Source organism: Rhinopithecus bieti, unplaced genomic scaffold (genome assembly GCF_001698545.2).
Source record: "Rhinopithecus bieti isolate Rb0 unplaced genomic scaffold, ASM169854v2 scaffold_77291, whole genome shotgun sequence".
In the NCBI taxonomy this organism is placed as follows: Eukaryota; Metazoa; Chordata; class Mammalia; order Primates; family Cercopithecidae; genus Rhinopithecus; species Rhinopithecus bieti.
In genome coordinates this window covers 73475-96490 of record NW_016829743.1, presented here as the reverse complement: position 1 = coordinate 96490, position 23016 = coordinate 73475, and the positions used below count along the sequence as shown (strand labels likewise).

At 43.8% G+C, this 23016-nt stretch overlaps 2 protein-coding genes across 8 annotated transcripts in view; one reads left to right on the top strand and one right to left on the bottom strand.

The window, feature by feature from the left end:
• The window catches only part of LY9 (lymphocyte antigen 9), a 40769-nt gene extending 37311 nt beyond the window's left edge, over positions 1-3458 (top strand). For all 4 annotated transcript variants that reach the window (XM_017864894.1, XM_017864893.1, XM_017864896.1 and 1 more), the window contains one exon: positions 2966-3458. In XM_017864894.1, coding sequence (XP_017720383.1) covers positions 2966-3034 — 69 coding nt within the window. In that variant the 3' untranslated portion in view covers positions 3035-3458. The remainder of the gene's footprint in view (positions 1-2965) is intronic.
• A 1722-nt stretch (positions 3459-5180) lies between these two features.
• CD244 (CD244 molecule) overlaps positions 5181-23016 on the bottom strand; it is a 33089-nt gene continuing 15253 nt past the window's right edge. Inside the window, exons 2-9 of one of the 4 annotated variants that reach the window (XM_017864900.1) lie at positions 16473-16790; positions 16100-16390; positions 13893-14003; positions 13404-13471; positions 11177-11242; positions 9029-9094; positions 7538-7594; positions 5181-6455 (exon numbers count right to left, since the gene is read on the bottom strand). In XM_017864900.1, the coding sequence (XP_017720389.1) occupies positions 6375-6455; positions 7538-7594; positions 9029-9094; positions 11177-11242; positions 13404-13471; positions 13893-14003; positions 16100-16390; positions 16473-16790 (1058 nt within the window). In that variant the 3' untranslated portion in view covers positions 5181-6374. Of the gene's footprint in view, positions 6456-7537; positions 7595-9028; positions 9095-11176; positions 11243-13101; positions 13245-13403; positions 13472-13892; positions 14004-16099; positions 16391-16472; positions 16791-23016 lie in introns of those variants that run through there. The other 3 variants (XM_017864901.1, XR_001883965.1, XM_017864902.1) reach the window with 3 other exon arrangements.

Genomic DNA, 23016 nt, shown 5'->3' with positions numbered 1-23016 from the left:
AAAAATACAAAAAAATTAGCCAGGCGTGGGGCGGGCACCTGTAGTCCCAACTACTCAAAGGCTGAGGCAGGAGAATGGCATGAACCCGGGAGGTGGAGCTTGCAGTGAGCCAAGATCACACCACTGCACTCCAGCCTGGGCAACAGAGCGGACTCCATCTCAAAAAAAAAAAAAAAAAAAAAAAAAAACACAAATCCCAGCCTGGGCAACATGGTGAAACTCTGTCTTTAAAAAAATTCAAAAAAGATTACCCAGGCCCATGGTGGTACACACCTGTAGTCCCATCTACTTAGGACACTGAGGTGGGAGGATTGCTTGAGCCGGGGAGTTCAAGGCTGCAGTGAGCCAAGATCATGCTACTGAACTCCAGCCTGGGTGACAGAGTGAGACCATGTCTCAAAAAAATAAAATAAAATAAAAATCCCTTACAGGTAGAATTTATCATTAAATAATCATAATGATAATAATAACTAACTTGCTTTTATATGAAGTTTTACAGATGCAATACGTTGATACACATTCTTCTCTGATCTTTGTAATACCTCTAGAAAAGTATTGTCATCCACATTTTATAGCCGAAGAAGCTGAGATTCAAGGAAGTTAATTTTGCCTAAGGTCACAAAGACAGTAGTTGGAACTTCCAGTATTAAGACCATGAGGCGTTTTAAGATAATCCTGAGTAATCTTAAACAATTCACTTTGATCTGACTGTCCACTCCATTTTCACTTTCCTGAAAACATCGGGTCCATTCATACTTCTGCTTTCAAATCTCCCCCAAATTCCCTCCCTATAACATATTCAAAAAAATATGTTTTAAAAAACTCCCGGCCGGGCCTGGTGGCTCATGCCTGTAATCCCAGCACTTTGGGAGGCTGAGGCAGGTGGATCACCTGAGGTCAGGAGTTCAAGACCAGCCTGGCCAACTTGGTGAAACCCCATCTCTACTAAAAATATAAAAATTATCTGAGTGTGGTGGCGGACACCTGTAATCCCAGCTACTCAGGAGATTGAAGCAGGAGAATTGCTTGAACTCAGGAGGTGGAGGTTGCAGTGAGCCAAGATAGCACCATTGCACTCCAGCCTGGGCAACAAGAGCGAAACTCCGTCTCAAAAAGAAAAGAAAAGAAAAGAAAAGACTGCAGTTGACCCTTGAACAATTCAGGGATTTAGGAGTGCCAACCCCACCCCACTCCATGCAATCAACAATCATTATGTAACTTTGACTCTCCAGAACTTAACTTCTAATAGCCTACTGTTGAGCAGAGCCTTACCAAAAACATAAACATTAGATTAACACATATTTTGCATGCCATGTGTATTATATACTGTATTCTTACAATAAAGTAAGCTAGAGAAAAGAAATTATTAAGAAAATTATAAGGAAGATAAAATACGTTTACTATTCATTAAGTGGAATTTGGATCATTGTAAGGGTCTTCATCCTCATCCTTCACATTGAGTAGGCTGAGGAGGAAGAGGAAGGATTGGTCTTGCTCTCTCAAGAGTGGTAGAGGTAAAAGAGATAGAGGAGGTAAAAGGGGAGATAGGAGAGGCAGGCACACTCAGTGTAATGTTTATTGAAAAAACTCTGCATATAAGTGGCCACACAGTTCATACATATGTTGTATTTATGCCTAGTGTTCCATTATTGGAACGCTAAGCATGTAGGAGTTATTTATATCCTACTGCTTGAGATCATCGCCAAGGTCTGATTTTTCACTTACGCACAAATTCAAAAAATTGCAACCTCCTGCATAAATGGGTTAAGGTTACTTGACTACTTAACAAATTGTATGCTCAGTTCCTAAGGGTTTTTCAGACGCTGAAGGTGGGGGATATCACTGCACTGTGGTAAAGAGGAAACACTTCCTAAAAAAGGAATTTGGGTTGGTCTTAAAAGATGGATAGAATTTGCTCAGTAAACACTCGTTGGGATGTGTGGTTTGATTCAACCATCATCCATCTCATGCTGACTTCTAGACAGTAGTCTAATGCTTAGCCAGCTAGAGACTTTGCCTTGGAACCTGAGGCCAAATATGTGCTGTTCACTGCATTCCCAGAGCTGCTTTCTACTCTGGCCTGGCCCTTTGTGTTTGGGTCAATACTGGTCAAACTTAAAGTCATGAATGTCCGTCCCTGCTCTGAGTTTCAGAATGACAACCACATGTCTGGTCAGTCCTGTAAGGCACCCACACTACCTTGGAGACTTAAGACCCCTAAAACCACCTCACCTGCAGTGTAAGTGGAAATCAGTGCATTTCCTAAGCCAAAATCTTAACAGATATGTCCCTTGTCTTCAGAATCGTCAGGACCAGGAATTCTGGTTCTGGATCTCTGAAGGCCATTACTGCCTACTTGATCCGGAAATTCTCAAACCTACTTTAGTTCTTATTTCTGATATACCTCTCTGCATAACATCTCAAAGGTTTATGCTATCCCCAAGCTGTTGCTGGTACCCAACCTCCCACTCCTCTGAGTCAGTGCAGAGCTCATCTGCTCTTTAGAGCCTTCCCTGAACACTCTCAGACAGGGGAGTCTAAGAACCCTTGGAACAACTTGGGCACTAATGGTCTGGACCATTACTTTGGAACTTAATCTCTGCCATCTAAATTATCTTCATATAAATGTTTCTTTTGTTTATCCAGCTAGGGCAGATATAGGAATCATTTGACAGTAGCTTCTTGAAGGCAAGGCCCTTCACTGTCATTTTTTTATCCCCTGGATTTGTTGCATTAAACTGTCTTGCATTGGCCTTGCAGAGCATCCAGCCCACAGCCTTTCCCATTAGGATCCTCCATAAATGCTTGGCATCAGGCTGGTTGATTGTGCCGTGCCTGGGCCAGCACATGTGAGTCTACTTCTGTAGGATGGACCAGTCATAACCTGGCCTTGCCTTCCTCTTTCAACAGCCTCACTCTTCCAGGGCTTTATTAACCATATTCTTTGTGGATTTTTGGCTCACAGGTCGTGCCGCCAGCACAACAGGATGATCTTGAGATTCCTGAAAGTCCTACCTATGAAAATTTCACCTGAAAGGAAAAGCAGCTGCTGCCTGTCTCCCGGGACCGTGGGGTTGGAGAGTCAGCTGGACCTCATGGGGCCTGGGGCTCGCAGACAGAAGCACCTCAGTGCCTCAGAGATGCCTGGGTGTGGCCCCTCCCCGTCCTTCTCACACTCAAGGCCTCCCAAGCCCATGTATAGTTCGGACACAGGCTCCTTCTTGGAGCCTATGGGCTTCAGATGTCTTTGCCCCATTTGTCACCTCCCACACTCATAGCGTTTCCTCCTCGAAATTCTACCAAGACTGGTCAAATATTGCTGAGGGACCTGGACCAGCTGACCTTCACACCACCTTCTCAACACTGCTGAAATGAACCCAAGAGAATTGTCACACATGACACAAGATGTACGTAAAATCATGCTCACTGCAGTGTTATTTAAAATAAAAGGCAGGAAACAACCTAGATCTCCATTCGGTGAGAATCTAGTTACATATACAATTATATACCCATGCAATGGCAAACCCTGACACTTGGAAAGCAAGCAAGGACTAATAGGTGCTAATATGGAATGGGCTCTAAGATACATTATGGAGTGGAAAAAAGCAAAGTTCAGAACCATGTGTATTGTATACTACCAATTGGATTTTTAAACAACTATATGTTGGTCAGGCACGGTGGCTCATGCCTGTAACCCCAGCACTTTGGGAGGCCAAGGTGGGCAGATCACTCAAGGTCAGGAGTTCAAGACCAGCCTGGTCAACATGGTGAAACCCCGTCTCTAATAAAAATACAAAAAACAACTAGCTGGGCATGATGGCTGTAATCCTAGCTACTTGGGAGGCTGAGGCAGGAGAATCACTCGAACCTGGGAGGTGGAAGTTGCAATGAGCAGAGATCGCGCCACTGCATTCTACCCTTAGCAACAGAGCGAAACTTTATCTCAAGAAAAAAAGAAGAAAGAAAGAAAAGAAAAAAATGTAAGTCTACATGCCTACATAGGCATAGAAAAGCTTTGGAAAGAAACACAAAAAACATTAGTGGCTGCCTCTGGGAAGGAACTGGGAATCTCAAGTTGGGAAAGAGACATTTTTTACTGCACAATTTTTTGCACTGCTGGATTTTTTTAAATCGTATGTGTATATTACTCTTTTGCTATTTTGTAAAGGTGCTTAAAATGCCTGTTTCAGATAAGCTTCCCATATTTACCTAAAAGAACTTCCCTCTTTATTGTCCAGTCTGGATACAGAATACCCACAGTATCTCTCCCCAAGACTGTGGCTACAGCCCTCTCCTCTGCCTGTAAGATGCACTATACTTGACTTATATTCATGATACTCTAGTGTACATTTCTGTTACCATCACCTTGCAGCCCATCTAGGTCCTTTAATTGTGTGCTGCCTCTGTCATGCTCTCCTGCACATGGGCCTGGAATCAGTATGGCTTCTGCCACCTGCAGTGGGTACTCCCAGGGGTTCAAGCAGTGCTTCCTACACAGCAGGAGCTTAATTACTGCTTGTTCATTGACTGGCTTGTTGCATGGATAATTATCTTTGTGAGACATTATCAGGGAAGCTCAACAATCAGACATATAACATGGTGATGTTGTACATCTTTCTTTCCATAATACTGCATCCTCAAAAGCCCTGACCCCATAGGGTCTCTTCTGCTCCGTAAATAAATCTGGCCAGTTCAAGATCTATGCAGGACACGTGAAAGGCCAGCAGCAGTTAGTGGTCAGAGTCCTTGGTGTTCATCTGGACTGTTTCTGACCCCCGTCATTTCCTGCTGCCTCTGCTCACTGAACTCCTTGACTCTGCAACTCAACTCCCAGTACCAGACTCCTTCTGAATATATTTCCCTGGTTTTTAAGCTTCACACTTGCTTTAAGATGTGATCTGTTTACACTTCTCTCCAGGAGGAAGCCAGCCTAGCCAGCAGCACAGTCTCAGGGGAGAGGGATCTTGCAGGGTGTGAGCAAGTGCATGCCTTGGCTCTCCTTCACAAGATGGAATAGCCCCTGGTGTCTGGTTCTGTGCTGTCCCAGTGTGAACAGGGCTGAAGGACACTGCCAGCTCACCAGGAAGTCAGACCCTCTACAGCAGTATTCAAACAGACATATGTTTATGAATGGCCCACAAGTGTCCTTTGGCTGCTATAGAGAATAAAAATGCAGGGTATGGAGAGGATACATAAATTTAATTCAGGTGAGGAATTCAGACTGCATCTGCATGATATCACAGTTTTATATGAAACTCCTGTATTAGATACAGGGTAGGACAATTGAAGAACCAGGCTTTGTGCAGTATTACCTATTGGGATCTCTGAGTAAGTTCTCTCCCAGTTCACCCTTGTCCCTTTCCTGGGCTCAGCCAGAGTCTCTGCCGTGCTCCCCACAGCCTTTTTGAAATGTCTGGCCTGACGACTCAGGGAACCCAGCATAGTGTCTAGATTCCAACTGCCTCGTGCTCAGCTCTCAGCTGCCTGAGCCCTCACCAGTGCACCTGGGGAGCACTCATCAGGACTCAGAACTTACATAGAATATGGCTTCTGAGAGGCCTCTTCCTCTGGGAAGCCACTTCTATGAAGAAGCCAAAATGGATTTCTAACAATGTGTCTTCATAAATCAAACATCATACCGTGGACAAAGCTGGTCTCAACCCCCAGTTATCAGGTTGGCATGTGCTCAGGGTAATTTTTTTACTCAGAGACGGGCTTGCTTTGCACCATCTACTCTCCCTTCAGCTTACTCCCCCTGGTGGCCAACTGGCCAGAGGTAAAGGTGTGAGATGTAGGGGGAAAGTTTTTTCTCTGCAATTGAGTCAAGCCCAGGCCCTGGCTTCCGGTGCAGAACTTGCTAGGCAGCTCACAGCCAGACAGTCCAGGCTCTCAGCGGAGGGCTGCTTCCTCTTCCCCTGAGTCACCATTATCGTTCCTTCCTCTTGCTTTGGAAGATGGGCCTGGGCCTGGGCCTGGGCCCGGGCCCAGGGAGAGTCTAGAAATGCAGTCAACCCAGATTGAGGAGAAAAGGAGATAAGTGACAGCTTGAAAATCAGGTGGACAGAATCTCGGTGCTAATAACATCACTTACATACACTTCCTAGATTACAAATACTTGGAAAGTGGCCTTTTGTGAACAACCTAACCCCCCCACCCATTCATGTCTGATCTGTAAACTGGAAGATATTATTTAACAGCCTTGCTCTTACCATGGCTGTTAGACATCATTTTCAAAACAAAATATAAAACAAGAACAAATTTCCATATCCTCTCCAAACTAGGAGCTGTTCTATGAGACTCCTGTGGCATCATCCACCGTGCCAATTCCCAAAGCAGATGCTCATGTGCAAGAAAGGTGAGAATTGCTGCAGCAACTAGGAATAAACATCAAAGTTCTCCAGTTCTTTGCGGCTCAGTCGAGCAGGGTTCTGGGCTTTAGGTTGACTCTTTTCAATCTGCAAAAGAAAAGGAGAAGCTTCAGACCCTTCCACTGGGAGGTCCTTATAACAATCCTGTGGGGTATGAACTGCCATCCCCATTTTACAGGTTTTAAAAATGAAGCTTAGAGTGGTAAAACAAATTACTCAGGGTCCACAACTAGTGTGAAGTGCAGGAGGGACTTGAATCCAGTTCTTCTGGCTCCAATTCCAGTGCTCTCTTAACCACATATGCTTTTTCATGACCTCACAAGCTATCTGAGCTTATACAGTGCCCTCTATGACCCTAGATTGTCCAGTTGGCTTTAATGTTGGGTGATAGCTGAAGTGCCAGGAATACCGGCAGGCAGCCACCCACCCCTCCCTTGTGACCAATGGCAGCATCTTTATTGGACCACAGGTGAGGAGGCTCAGGTGTAGTGTGAGGCTACTGGGTCGGGGGGAAGGATGGGGGATGCTCTCCATGCCTTAGTTTCTCTGAGTATAAATGGAAAGTATAATTATACCTATCTTGTAGCATTCTGTGAGGATTAAATAAAATAATCCATGTGAAGACACGGGCAGGCTACCTTATCCGTAATAAACTCCCAAGAAATGTTGAGTCCCTCCTTTCCAGTCTCTAAATGCTCTGATGGGAATCAATTCAGCTACCAGGCTCAGTGGTCATCTTTGAATAGTGTCCACTCCTGAAGAAGATTAAGATCACCTATGCCCTGCAATGGCTCCCAAAGACTTGCTAATTTTAGAAAATCATTTAGAGTGCTTTATCTTCCCCTATCTGACCCCTCCCCCAACCACTCTTGGAAAGGGGAGATGTCCAGTTTGTGGCCCACAGCCTGGGAACTAGCTTGGGGACAGCCCTAATGTAGAACCCAATAAGTATCGTATCTAAACACACAACATGATCTTGGGTTAGACCCTCACTCTCTTTGGCCTTCAGTGTCTTCATCTCTAAAACAGAGACTTGCATTAGAAGATCTCTAAACTCCCTACAACTCTGAGACTATGTGGATGACCTTTTCCTAAGTGTACCCTTTCATGGCTAGATTTCAGGGCTATGCCACAGACACTAAACCCATTGAGGAGTTCCAGAATCTTACCACTTCATAGATAGTGCTATTGAAGGAAGGGCTGTGGTTCCTCTTTCTGGATCCAGGCTAGAAATTCAGAATGTAAAGAATGGTTAACTTCGAGATAAGCTCTCTCCCACTCCTAAGTGATGTGAGAGGTCTCAAAAGAGACTCAGGGTCCAGAAAAATTCTGAGGCACTCTCAGCCGGAAAATGAATAGAATCTGTCACCCCAGGAGCAAACAATGGTGTTTATGGTCTCCAGGGAAGACACAATATATACAGTATTTGCCTATAATATGATATTTCTGAACCAAAATCAGAATTTACTGTTCCATACCCACATACACCTAAAACCCATACATATATGTGTGTGTATGTATGTATGTGTGTATATATACACACACGCACACACACACACGCACACGTACACATTCCCAGAGCACATACACATACGCATACACATACACACACACACATATCCCTCAGGCAATCCTAATGCAAATACTGCCCCAAACCATATAACTCTTCAACACATGGCGTACACACACCCTTAATGTAAACAATTCAGGCATATAAGCAATTGCCAACCCAAAGACACTAGAATTCAGAGGCACATTCAGTAACACATAGAGTTTTCATATACCAAAGCATGTGAACATGGTGCCTATGAACATCTATAAGGCCTTATATTGTAGCATATAATTAAAAATACATCTCTCTCATGATGGGATCCAAGTAGGTTGAATGGCTTATTGGAAGGAGGTTGAATGAAAAGTCTGAAAATCTGTCCTAAACCCCTTCAAACCTGTGGTCCCTGACCTGCATGGACTTCCACAGTTATGTGGACTCCCAACTTCCCATGCTACCATGTTAAGGTTTTCTGGCTTCATACTGTGGCTCCAGCCTTGGGAACACCACTCTTCCCATCCGCTTCTACACAAGAGAAAAATAATGACCATGGGTACCAGGATACCCAACTCTGTTTCCAAGTACACAAGAGAGCTATGAGCTCAGCTCGGAGAAGGATTTCAGTGCATGACGATGGGTTGCCTCAGTCTGGAGGCCTCCACCAGCAGGTGACTGACTGGTCAGGACCTTTCTCTGCTCCCTGAAGGTCAAGATTGTGTCTCTTTAGATCCAGTCTACTCCTCCAGCTCCAGGCAATATGCCCTGCCTTGCAAACCCCTCCAGTATCTCTCACCATAGCCTCAGAGTCTCTCTGTGCAAAGCACCTCCTTTCTGTCTTTGATTGTCCTTTACCTCCCACAGAAACTCCCAAAAACTCATCTAATCTACTGTTCTCTTAGTCTAGAAGCTGTTCTTTTTCTCCAGACAGAACCAGAAAGGCATTTCTCACTGGTCCATTGACATTTAAATACAATCATTTAACAGAAGCCACTCAGATACACACAATGAAGAACAACTTGCTAGGATGTGCACACATACTGTCTCTGCAAACACATGCAAAATACACATCTGCATCAACAACACCCCACCACCACCACGGGAAGAAGCTCACCTTCCTGGAAGGCTGAATTAATGAATATAATGTATATGCAGGTTCTTGTGACGTAGGAGCAGAAGACTAATGAGAAGAGAAATAAAATCATTTCAGAAGCACAGATCCAGCACAACCCTATGAAGGTCATCTCTTCCATCCCTCCACCTCAACTCTGCCCAGATGGAAGCTTCAAGTGTTAGTGCAAAGAGCCCTGGACTAGCCAGGAGGTCAGACAACCTGAGTGTTAGTCTCGCTCTGTCATTAATGAAAGCTACTATTTGTTGAGCATTTATTTTAAATGTGTATTCTCCTCTGTTTGTTTGTTTGTTTTTGAGACAGAGTTTCATTCTATTGCCTGGGCTGGAGTGCAATGGCTCGATCTCGGCTCACTGCAACCTCTGCCTTCTGGGTTCAAGTAATTCTCCTGCTTCAGCCTCCTGAGTAGCTGGGATTACAGGTGCTCGCCATCATGGACAGCTAATTTTTGTATTTTTAGAGACAGGGTTTCACCATGTTGGTCAGGCTGGTCTCAAACTCCTGACCTCATGATCTGCCTGCCTCAGCCTCCCAAAGTGCTGGGATTACAGGCATGAGCCACTGCGCCTGGCCTCTTCTCTAATTCTTTTAACATTCCTATAAAATAGGAATGATCATAATTTGCCCCATGACACAAATGAGGCTCCAAAGGGATAAATAGCCCAAGTCAGGCAGTGCATACACAGTAGAAGCAGAATTCAAACCTCTCCAGGGCTCTTTCCTCAACATCTCAATGCCTCCCTTTGGCAACTTGCCTTCCTTCCCTGGACCTGAACCAGGTGTCCTCTAACTCAGGTAACTATCCTCCTTTTAAGATGCTCCAGAGGAGGATTCTCATTCTCACCCAACACCATAGTTTGAGAAGAGCCCTTTCTTGCACTGATACAAGTTCCTCTTGTTGGAGTTCAATGTGGCTAAAACTAGAGAAAGGGCAGATATCGAGCACTCTTGTAATCAGATTTTCTTTGCCCCACAACTCAGCCACCAAACTGAAGATGGTGCTGTTTCAGGTCTCAATTTTTTTTTTTTCTATTTTTTTAAGCCATTTTTATCAGAAAGTATTTTATTACTGGCCACCAGGAAGCAGTGTTTCCCTTGGGAGAGACGTCCCAGCCTGGGTTATCAATGTCATTTTAGCCATCAATATTAAAGGACACTTCTCCAGTTTATGAGTGAATTTCTCTAACCCCAGAATATTAGAGGTAGAGTATGAGGAGGTGCAATGGAGACTCAAAAACGCTTTGAATCAGCTCTGCCACTACCTAGCTATGTAGCCTTGAGTTATCAGTTGACCTGAGTCTCAGTTTCCTCATTGTGATATGGAACGTAGAACACATCTAAAGATTAGAACTAGTTTCATGAGGCTGTTATGTGAGACTTAGTAAGAAAATATGGCCGAGTGCAGTGGTGCATACCTGTAGTCATAGCTACCCAGGAGGAGGCTGAGGTGGGAGGATCCCTTGAGGAAGGGAATTCAAGGCTTCAGTAAGCTATGATTCTACCACTGCACTCAGCCTGGTAGACAGAATGAGATCCTGTCTCATAATGGGTGTACCAAAAATCTCACAAATCACCACTAAAGAACTTACTCATGAAACCAAATACCACCTGTTCCCAAAAAAACTATGAAAATAAAAAATAAATAAATAAAGAGACCCTGTTTCTAAACAATAAAATTTTTAAAAAGAAAAGAAAATGGACATTATTGCTAAGTCATAATAAGATAAAAGAGACCAATGCAGATTCATTCTTTCCTGAAAATGAATATAATAGGGAATAGGGATAAAAAGTGCAAGGGCCCCAAGTGCTAGAGGCAGCAGCAGGGCAAGAAAGCAGAAGTTGAGTCCCCTAACCAGGTTTCTGCTTCTATAGACTTTATCTGGGCCAGACCTTCTGCCAGACACGGAAGAAGAAGGAATGTCCACATCAGGCTTCCCAGTTGTGTTAAGATGCTCCACAATCACATGGATCTTTTCAAATAATGTGTTAATGCAACTGAAGTCAAGCTATCTTCTGGATTCCAAGAGCACTAAGATCTTATTCTGCCATTCAAGGCTGTGAGTTTCGGGGGGGGGCACTAGGAAACCCCAGAGATAGGTATGGGATGGACTAGAGAAACTAGAGAGGTACCTGGGACTGGATCATAGAGTAGATGGTGCTCCCCCCTCCAGGAAAAGTCTGCTCCTGCTCCTGCTCCTGCACAAGAAATAGGGATGGGGTAACATGAGCAGACAGCTAGGTCAGTCCAGATTTAGACTGAGCAGGGGAAAACAGCACAAAGAAGAGGGGCTTTCAGGAGCCTGGGAGGGAGGTGGCAGGACTGAGGAGAGTCACTGATCCTCCCAGGATGGGGAAAGACAGGAAGAAGAGCAGTTCGCAGTGAAGCCATTAGTATCAGGAGCAAGGAACCACCCAGGTGTGAGGGATTCCAGCAACCCCGCCCAAAGAGAATGCTGTCACTTTCTTTCCTTTACTAACTTAGAAACCCTTCCTTGCAAAGCTCTGAGTAGGGCTGTTATCCGAGCCTTACGTCAGAGCACTGGAATTCAGAAAGTTTAAACATTTCAAAGACCAAACACAGTTAAGCCCTTTCTAGATCATCTTCAGTGTCACTTTGCCCATGACCTCAAGCCAGCCTCCTGGGCAGCTACAGTGCTGGGTGCAGCCCTGAACCCAAGGGCCAAAGCAGGGAGCAGCACTTCCTGCTTCCCTTTTCTTGTTCTTGCCCCTTAGGAAATCGGTGGTGGAGGTATTTCATGCTGCTGACCACTGAAAGCATATTGCCAGTTTGGGTTCTAATGGGAGCCAGTGGAGGCCAGAAGGTTTCATTAGGCAAGGTGCAAGCTAAATTCCTGGAAGCAAGAAGAAACTAAGAGGAGCAGAGAACTGTCAGCTGTCCTTAGAGGCTGGAGAGTCATGGGCATCTGACAATGTCAATAACTTCATTTGTGTTTTAAAATACTGCAAGAGTTTGTTGCTTTTCTCTCCTGTCCAGACTCATCTGAAGTGTTTCTAGAAAGATTAGAGCTGGGTCTGAAAGTGAGACCACATGAAACTTGAGATTTAGGTCTTCAAATTGGAACCCTGAGACAATAGGGAGAGGCCAGAGAGGGCTGAGGCCAGATAGGGAGGAGCTCTTGAGTCAGAAGTAAGCTAACAGGCCTGAATCCCCAAGATGTTTCCTTTGCACTAAGTTGTTTCTCCCCCTGTGGTCTCCTAAACTCAAGTCATCTTCTTTTTGGAAAAACAGATTACTTGTAGCAAGCAGCACCCGCACATCATTGGCTGTGGATAGATTCACATGCTCTCAGGAATTTGCACCAGAGTCTGGTAGCAGTGAGAGAAACAAAGTTCCCTTTTATTTTTCACATTCCAATAGCCACTGCTTTATTTTTCACATTCCCATAGCCACCACTGGGGCCAAAACAAAACAAAACAGGCGTGGGGAACTGCCCTAACTGACTCTGAAACCAGACCTGGGAGAGGATGCTTGCCTGCTCTGTGAGGCTGCACAGGGCCTCACGTATGTGGCCAGCGCGGAAGAGCCCCACCACATGTGCTTCCTACGTGGTGCTGGGTCTCCATAGCCAAGCGCCAGGGGGCAATGGAAAGAAGGCATTTCCACCCCACTTCACCCCCCAACTTCCTGCCAGCAGTTTGGTAGGCCCCATTAGAGCTTTCCCCTGGGCCTGTCACCACATCAGCCCTGAGCAGGACACAGCAGCGGGGGCATCTGCAGGCCCTCTGCAATTTCCTCCTCTTCTAATTCTTGGATGACGGGCGGAGTTGGCCGCTGCCTGCCACAGAGAGCAGGCGAGAGGCTCCTGGAGGAACCCACTCAGGCTGGTTGGCTTTGTGCCAGGCTGGTTACTCTAGTACCTCAGCCACACTTAGGCCTCTTCTCCCAAAAGGCTGTAAATGCAGTCCATTGAGCCAGCTACAAAACTGTTATGCTTTGGCTGGTCACACTTCCCAGCCTGTGTCACCATTAAGGGACTCATGAATGCAAGCCCTGACTCATTAGGAAAAAGAATTTGTGGTCAGACAACAAATACCACAGCAGCACTCTGCCTCTGCCATTGATTTCTGTTGTGCTCCATCCCTTCTCAGCAGGTGCAATTCTGCACCAAGAAGCCCCTTCAGCTTCCCTTTCATCTTCTCTGCTCCTTTTGTTTCCTCTTTTCCTCCATTGCCAGAACTAGGAAGCAAGTGGAGAAAAGATAGTTGGGGAAGGGCCGAGGGTCACATCAAGAGGACAGTTGTTCAGTCCTTTTTGTCCCTCTTCTCTGTATAACCATCATTGAAAGAGCATTTTCCAAGCCAATTGAGAGCGACCCCAGCCTCCGGGACAACATACTTTATTTCTCCTGGTTTTCAGATCCTTGACCTCTTCATAAATTGTCAAAAATTCCTTGGGACAGGTCTCTGAGGGAAGAAGAAAACAAAGAGCAGAACTGCAGAAACCTCCAGAAGGGCTTTTGCTTCTAACAGGCCCCACCTCCACCCCAAATGGCCAAACCTTAAAGAAGGTTCTAGAAAGGAGGCAGGTTAGTGCTCTTCCCAGGAGCCCCAAAAAGCACAGAGGCAGCAACCGAACTGCCCCTCTCATGCTTCCTCCCAAACCAGCTGTCTGCAGGGAAATCTGCACATTGGGGATCAGAAAGCATGAACGAGGAGAGAGAGCCTGGCAGCCTGCGTGCCCCCTGCCACCACGCATACGCATATACCAAAGCTCGCTGAGGAAAAGGAGATGCTGTGCTCCCAGATACATCCCACTGGAGGCAGGACCAAGTCACAGGATCCGAGGCCTCAGGCAGAAGCACCACCCCAAGGACCTTCCACTCACCTGATTGCTTCCCCTTCCTCTTTCTCCTCCACACACAGAAGCAGACAAGGGTGCCAAGGAACAGTGTGCTTAGAATCACGATGATCACCAAAAACGGCCAAAATTTGAATTCTGAGGAACACAGAAGGCATGAGGTCTGAGCTGTCAGCTCACTCTCTTCTTCCTTCCCATCTGCCTACTGCAGGGGCTGCCTCAAAACCCACTCTTGTCTGTGGTGTGGTTGATTGCACTCTGTGAACTCACCATCAAGGTTTTCTCTTTGCTCATTTGGGTAACCTCCTCTGAGTGATGCCAAGAGCATGGATATTAATATCAGACAGGGCTGGCCCAAATTCTAACTCTGTGAGCTCTGCACTATTTATTTAATCTCTCTGGGCCTCTCAAGTCATCTTCTTTTTGGAAGATGCCTCAGAGCCTCTCAGATTTTCTCACCTGTAAAAGGGGATAACGTTATCTACCTATAGGGGTCAATTACATGATCTAATACAGTTGGCCCTCCAAAGTTTTGAGTTCCACAACTGTAGATTTAATGAATTGTGGATCCAGAATATTCAGAGGAAAAAAATTGCATCCATATTGAATATGTAGACACTTCTTTCTTTGTCATTATTCCCTAAACAATACAGTATAACAACAATTTAAATAGCACTTACATTGTATCAGACATTATAATTAAACTAGAGATGATTTAAGTAAGGTATACAGAAGGATGTGCATAGGTTGTATGCAAATACTGCACCTGTTTATGCCAAGGACTTAAATATTCGTGGATTTTGGCATCTATGATTATGGGGTGGGTCCTGGAACTAATTCCCCACGGATACTGAGGGACATGTAAAGCATCTAGCACAACAAATGTTACATTTGTCCATTCATTTATTTTTAACTCAAAAAATACTCATTGTCCAGGTAAGTTTTCCATCTCTCTTTTCCACTATTCCTGCCTTCATGGCCCTTCCTCATTTGAGCTTCTACTTAAAACATTTGTGTCAAACATGTAGCCTGATACATAATCCAGCCAATGAGAGGAAGGGAAAGGAATTAAGTGTTCCGAGGTACTTATTATCATCCCCATTTTACCCAAGGGGGAAAGAAATTGAGACTCAGAGAAGTTAATGAATCTGCCAGAGATCACAGAGCTTTTTTTTTTTTTAGGGATGGGATTACACCATGTTGTCCAGGCTGGTCTCAAACACCTGGACTCAAGTGATCCACCTGCCTCAGCCTCCCAAAGTGCTAGGATTACAGGTATGAGTCACCACACCTGACCTCTAAGAGATCACAGAGCTTCTGAATGATGAAGCTGGTGTCCCAGTTCAGTGGCGCGATCTCGGCTCACTGCAACGTCCGCCTCCCAGGTTCAAGGGATTCTACTGCCTCAGCCTCCCGAGTAGCTGGGATTGCAGGTGCCAGCCAGATGCCCAGCTAATTTTTTGTAGTTTTAATAAAGACAGGGTTTCACCATGTTGGCCAGGCTGGTCTCAAACTCCTGACCTTGTGATCCACCCTCCTCAGCCTCCCAAAGTGCTGGGATTACAGGCATGAGCCACTGCTCCCAGCCTGCCTCAGTCTTGTTTATTTTTTGTGCAGAAGTACTTATTTCAGTTGCCCTTACTTGGCTATAAGTTCCTTATTAATGAGAGCTGTATGTTTCTTTTTTCCTATAGTGCCCATGCTGCTGGCATATGAAGTCTCTGTTTATATAATAAAAAGTTGTGGAAAGTGAACTCAGGTAACTCGTAGGATGAGCATAAGCAACAACCCAAGAACTCATCTAGGTATTCCTGGGATCATCCTCATGCTCCCGCTCCAGGCTACTGCTGCACAGTACAATTAGCTCTTGAACTATGTGGCCTGGAGAAAGTTATCACTCAAGAGGAGAGAACAGTTCTCCATCAGCCTCTCTCAGGAAGAAAATAATGTTCCGGAGCCATTTCAGGACTGTCACTCACCAAAAAACTATGCCCTCCCTCTGCAGAAGAAAAGCTTGCATCTCCCAGAAGGAAATAGGGATAACTTTTTTTCCAGAGTAGGATAGCTTTACAGGAACTATGTGCTTGGAGGCCAGGACTCCCCTGGGAAGGGCTACAAGGCACTGGGAGAGGAAGCCAAGGGATTTTATCTCATACCACGTCTGTCTTACACATGAGCCTGGTTGTGGGGTCCAAACCTTCAGCCCTTGTTATAGCCCAGTGTGCTCCACTTACCGTGATGGGCATTCTGACAGTCCTGAGTGAGATTCAGGGTGTGGCTTTCCCAGCTAACAGGATTGCTGACGTTGCAGGTATATGTGTGCGTGCCATGAATGTCAACCTCTTCCTCCAGGTAGGTGAGGTTCCCTGCTGTCTGGATCAGCTTGCTGCCTCTGTACCAAGCATAGGTCACATTGTCATCCCTGGAGACCAAGCAGGACAGAGCCACTTGGCACCTCTCTCTGTTCAGGATCTTGCCCTGCCCCTGTAGGCGGGGTTTCTCAACTTTATCTGGAAGCAGAGACTCTGATCAGAAAGGCATGGAAATACAGAAATTAGAGGCCTACAGGAATCAGAGAGGGCAGTATGAGCAGTCCTGGAGACTTACCAAATACAAAAACCTGGAACTTGGCTCTCTGAACTTGTCCCATCATATTGGTGACCTCCAGGCAGTAGAGGCCACTGTCCTGCTGCTGAGCTGCCTTGATGAGAAGAGTCGAGTTCTTGATTATAAAACTGAATCTATTGTTGAAGGTATTGAAAGGTGAAGAGTCATTCTCCCACTGCAATATCTGACGAAATGCATTTTGTGAGGGCAGCCACATCTTCCACTGAACATTGTAAATCTTCGTCTGTATGCTGTTTGGTTGTAACTGAAGGGGCATTCCAGAGATGCTAAACACATGGTCAGCTGATCCCTGGCATCCTAGGAAAGAGAACCCAAGCTGAAAGTAGCGGGAAGAGTGTCAGGCCTGAGCAATGTGGGCAGCTGGATGTGATTTCCCTTAAGCCAATAGGGTGGGGATGGGTATGAGGAGCCCAGAGCCTAGGAACACCTTAAAGTGTATCCCCCATCTGCCTCCCCTTGTCCCCAAGCTCTATGTCCCTAGTCTGAAGGATCCCATAGACCAATAGCTAAAATCTTGAGTACTTACTATGTGACAGGCAGGTTTCGCACTTTATACATTTTAACCGTTTAAGTTAAAAGGTATAGAATGGTTAAAATGTACAAATGTTTTATACATTTTAACTATTTAACTTAACAATGACCCTTATCCCCATTTTATAGGTGAGGAAACTGAGTTAGAAAGAGCTTAAGTAACTGGCTTAAGTTACACAGAATGATGAGCCTGAAACCTAGTCAGTTTGGTGTTTGTTTTTGTTTTCTTTTGTTTTGTTTGTCAGAGACAGGGTCTCACTCTGTCACCCAGGCTGGAGTGCAGTGGCGCAATCACAGCTCACTGCAGCCTTGAACTCCTAGGCTTGAGGTGATCCCTCCACCTCAACCTCCCTCGTAGCTGGGACTACAGGTGCATGCCACTGCACCCAGCTTATTTGTTTACTCTTTGTAAAGACAGCAGTTTGACTTCAGAGGATAAATTCTTAACCACGATGTTATAAACACCACATCTAATGTGAATCCCTCCAAGCAGTGCTGAGGCAACTACTAATGGAAAGTAGTGACTGTCAGAAATTCTGAATAGTCGGGCCCAGGAAGAATGACCCTCCAAGCTGAACTCATGACCCCTCAACTGTCCTCTCAGAGAGCTGAATACATAATCCTCTCTCGTGGCACTTGGCACATTGGATTTTGGCCATTACTCATTGATGTTTGCCAGTTTTTCAGTGATCAGAAAGTCTCCACAAAAATTTCTCTCTAGAAAACAATTTTAAAATAAAACTGCACTTCCCAGGTAGATCCCAGCACTTCCCTGTCAATGAATCCGGATGAGACCTAATGAATATGGGGGTGTGACAACCTGGAGCAATTCAGTGCAGGCAGTGTACAAAACTGGAAGTTTCTACAGCCAGTTTCAGCAACGAAGCTATGTGGCATGGCCCAGTAGGTGCAGTAAATTAAAAAGTCTCTCTGGGTGAGTTGGGGAGGGTCAGGGAGGGTTTGGAGGAGAGAATAGGAGATGGAGAGAGTTTTACAAGTGGCTCTGTTAAAATGGACACTATTAAGAAGTAAGCAATGGAGAGAGAGGGGTTTTTAGATGTCCAGTGCATTATGAATGCACTCTCTCCAAGTCACAGCTTCACCCTGGCATTTTCTCGAGAGACTAAGTAAATAATTAAAGGACTTGTAATACTATTTGTTTGATGAAGTATGTTTCTTTGATCTTGATGTTCCTAAGACTAAAATACATAGGTTCCCATTTATATTTATATGACTTGTACTGGCTCTGCCCATTAGCAAACCAAAAGCTTCTCAAAAGTAGAGACTGTGCTGTGCATCTCTGTGTCTCTGTCTCCCACAGTCCTAGCACTATTTATGAGAACAGATCAACCTACCAAATATTGCACAAAGACCCTGAGAACAAAGATGAATGGAAAAAATCATTACTAAACCTACAAGAAGGACATAAACTGTCCTCATCAATCATTCAGTCCTTACTGAGTCCCACTCTAATCCAGCCCCTGAAGAGGCAGGGCCTCTTCATGTATAAGACGTGATTCCTGACTCCGGAGAGTTTGTGATCTGGAAATGGAACACTTTCATTCTACAGCATCCCCTTAACGGTTGATATAAAGAATCATCTGAGGAATTCTAATTATGTAATGAAAATCCAGGTTAAGACTTGCTAACAAATCCTCCCACTAAAAATAACTAGAAAAAAAAAGGAACAACATGTAAAAGCACATTGTTAAAGTTATCAGAGAGTTTATAAAACAGTGAAAAATTATGGGGCCTAGATCTGGAAGAAGGAAATTCAGAGAGGTGAGACCAACATTTCTGACGGTTGTTCCCTGGAGGCATCTTCTGATTCCATAAATGGCAGCTAAAAGGCTGAGAAGCTGAGCAGAGCTCACAATAAAACTCAAGGAACTAAGAGAACATGGAGTTCAGGCCCCTCCTGTTAGAAAGTGGGTATACCTAAAATCCATCAGTGTTGAGGTTGGTACCACAGAGGGCTATACACTAAGAGTAAGAGTGAATGAGAAACGAACAGCCCTCGCAGGAACTGAAGGTCAGTTTTGAATCATCACAACCCTGGATTGAACTAATGATCTGGAATCTCTAGTAGCCCTAACCTGGCTACCCACTAGAAGCAAATATAAGTTATGACAAGAGGAAAATAACATCAACCAGAGCATTAAATTATTTCTAGAATTTTTCGTGCACAATATCCGAAATGAAATGAAGTATAAGAAAAGGAAACATGTCCAAAAACCAAAACAAGAATAGAGACAACAGAAACCAACCAACAGGGCATCTACATAATAGAGTTGTCAGTCATAAACTTTAAAGTAATCATGTCTAATATGTTCAAGGAAATAAAACATAAGTTTAAGAATTTCAGCAGAGAACTAGCGTGATCAAATGCAAAAATAACCATGTCCTTGCAATGTGACTTTGCAACTCCTTCCATCATCAAGAAATGGGGTTCATTTCCCTGTCTCTTGGAACTGGGCTGGTCTTCATGATGAAACACAGCAAAAATTATGTCTGCCAGTTCTAAGCCTAGATCTGAAAAGGCATTGCACATTTCTACTTGTTCTCTTGGAACCTCATCTGGCTGACATGTGAACAAGCCTAAAATAGCCTGCTGGGGAATAAGAGATCACATGATACAGAGATAAACCAACACAACTAAGGCCATTCTAAATCAGCCACCCCAGCCTGGTGCGGTGGCTCATGCCCGTAATTCCAGCACTTTGGGAGACCAAGGAGGGCAGATCACTCGAGGTTGGGAGTTCGAGACCACCCTGGCCAACATGGTAAAACCTTGTCTCTGCTAACAAAACAAAAATTAGCCAGGCGTGGTGGCACACGCTTGTAACTCCAGCTACTTGGAAGCCTGAGGCACGAGAACCTCTTGAACCCGGGAGATGGAGGTTTCAGTGAGCCAAGATATCATGCCACTATACTCTAGTCAACGTGACAGAGCAAGACTTAATCTCAAAAAACAATAAAAAATAAATAAAAGAATCAGCCACCTGTGGTCTGGCAGCTGACCACACATGCATGACTGCTGCAAGAGGAAACGAAAAGAACCACCTAGCAAAGCCCAGCCCAAATTGCCAGCTAGCAGAATCACTAACTAAATAGGTAGTTGTTTCAAACTACTGGATTTTGGAGTGGGTCATTATGCAGCAATAGTTACCTGAAATTGGATTTTTTAAAGAATTAAATGAATATTACAGAAATAAAATGTAAAATAACTGTAAAACAAACTCAATTGAAGGGTTTAAAAGGCCATTTAGATGCCATTGAAAAGAGAATTAGAAAACTGTTATAAAATATCCAGAGTGAAGTAAAGAAAAACAAAAGGATAAAAATACACAAGAAGGAGTGTAAGAGATATTTGAGATATGGCAAAAACAAAACCCCTAAACTAAGTGTAATTGGAAAGCAAGGAGACGGGAGAGGAAAGAGGAACTGAGCAAAAGAGATAACATAAGAATTTCCCAAAACTGACAAAAGCCATCAAGATAGACTTGTAAAATGTGTTACAAACCCCAAGCAAGATCAAAACAAACCAACAAACTGGGCACGGTGGCTCACGCCTGTAATCCCAGCACTTTGGGTGGCCCAGGCAGATGGATCACCTGAGGTCAGGAATTTGAGACTAGCCTGGCCAATATGACAAAACCCCATCTCTGCTAAAAATGCAAACATTAGCCAGGCATGGTGGTGCACGCCTGTAATCCCAGCTACTTGGGAGGCTGAGGCAGGAGAATCACTTGAATCCAGGAGGTGGAGGTTTCAGTGAGCCGAGATCGTGCCATTGCACTCCAACCTGGGCGACAAGAGTGAAACTCTGTCTCAAAAAAAAAAAGAAAAAAAAAAACCAATGAACAAAAGACAACTTCTCAATACATCAAAAAAAAACATTATGGAAACCAAAGATAAATAGAAAAATCATAAAATAGCCAGAGTGGGGGAAAACTAAATTCCCTTTATAAAATAAACAACTTAGCTGACATTTCAGCAAAAATAATAAAAAGCAGAAGATGATGGAATGGTATCTTTTTTTATTTTTCCGTAGGTTATTGGGGTTCAGGTGGTGTTTGGTTACAAGAGAAAGTTCTTTAGTAGTGATTTGTGAGATTTGGTGCACCCATCACCCGAGCAGTATACACTGCACTCTACTTATAGCCTTTTATCCCTCACCGCCTCCCACTTTTCCCCCAAAGTCACCGAAGTCCACTGTATCATTCTTATGCCTTTGTATCCTCATAGCTTAACTCCCACATATCAGTGAGAACATACGTTGTTTGGTTTTCCAAGGAATGATATATTTAAAGTGCTGAAAGAAAATAACTGCCTATCTAGAATTTTGTACTGGTAAAGAAGTACTTCAAAGACGAAGGCAGACACAGTGGCTCATGCCTGTAATCCCAGCACTTTGGGAGGTTGAAGCAGGTGAATCACTTGAGGTCAGGAGTTCAAGACCAGGCTGGCCAACATGGCAAAACCTCATCTTGACTAAAAATGCAAAAATTAGCTGGGCATGGTGGCATGCACCTGTAATCCTAGCTACTCAGGAGGCTGAGGCATGAGAATCACTTGAACCCGGGAAGCCAAGGCCAAGACTTATGCCACTCCCCTCCTGCCTGGGCGAAAGAGTGAGACTCTATCTCAAAAAATCATAATTTTTTAAAATGAAGCTGAAATAAAGACATTTTTAGAAAAAATAAAAAACTGAAAGAATTTGTCACAAAAAGGCTTGCAGTAAAGGAAATACCAAAGGATGTTCTTTACATATAAAGAAAATGGAAACTCAGGCACAAGAAGTGAAGAGCAATAGAAATAGATGTAATTTGTGACAATAAAAGTTGGGAGATAGAGCTGTATAGGAGTTTTTTATACTATTGATAAGGAATTGGTATTAATTCAAACAATATTGTTGAAGGTATTCATTGTAATACCTTTGGTAACCATTGAGAAAAAAACAAAATGTACAGAAGAAGAAATAAGAAAGGAATCAAAATGATGCAGCACAAAATATCAATTAAATACAAAAGAAGGCAGTAATGGAGAAAATGAGGGATAAAAAAGACATAAGATGTATATAAAATATACAGAAATAGAAGGAAATGTCATCATTAGAAAAGGACCTATTAAGTAGGAGCAAACAATCATCTTCAGTTTCTATGCATATAACAAGATTAAAATATATAAAATAAAATTTGAAAGAACTAAAAGGAGAAGTAAATCCACAATCATAGTTGGAGAGTTTTATTACCTTGGCTCTCTAACTGATATAAGAAGCAAACAAAAAAATCAATAAGGCTATAAGAATTTGAAGATCATTAAACCAATATATATATTAATTATATATAAAACAATTATCCTAACAATTGCAGAATACACATTCTTTTCAAGTGCACATGCAATATTTACCAAAGTATTTTTGTAATTTTATTTTATTTTATTATTATACTTTATGTTCTAGGGTACATGTGCACAACGTGCAGGTTTGTTACATATGTATACATGTGCCATGTTGGTGTGCTGCACCCATTAACTCATCATTTACATTAGGTATATCTCCTAATGCTATCCCTCCCCACTCCCCCCACCCCATGACAGGCCCTGGTGTGTGATGTTCCCCTTCCAGTGTCCAAGTGTTCTCATTGTTCAATTCCCACCTATGAGTGAGAACATGCGGTGTTTGGTTTTCTGTTCTTGCGATAGTTTGCTGAGAATGATGGTTTCCAGCATCATCCATGTCCCTACAAAGGACATGAACTCATCCTTTTTTATGACTGCATAGTATCCCATGGTATATATGTGCCACATTTTCTTAATCCAGTCTGTCATTGATGGACTTTTGGGTTGATTCCAAGTCTTTGCTATTGTGAATAGTGCAGCAATAAACATACGTGTGCATGTGTCTTTATAGCAGAATGATTTATAATCCTTTGCATATATACCCAGTAATGGGATGGCTGGGTCAAATGGTATTTCTAGTTCTAGATCC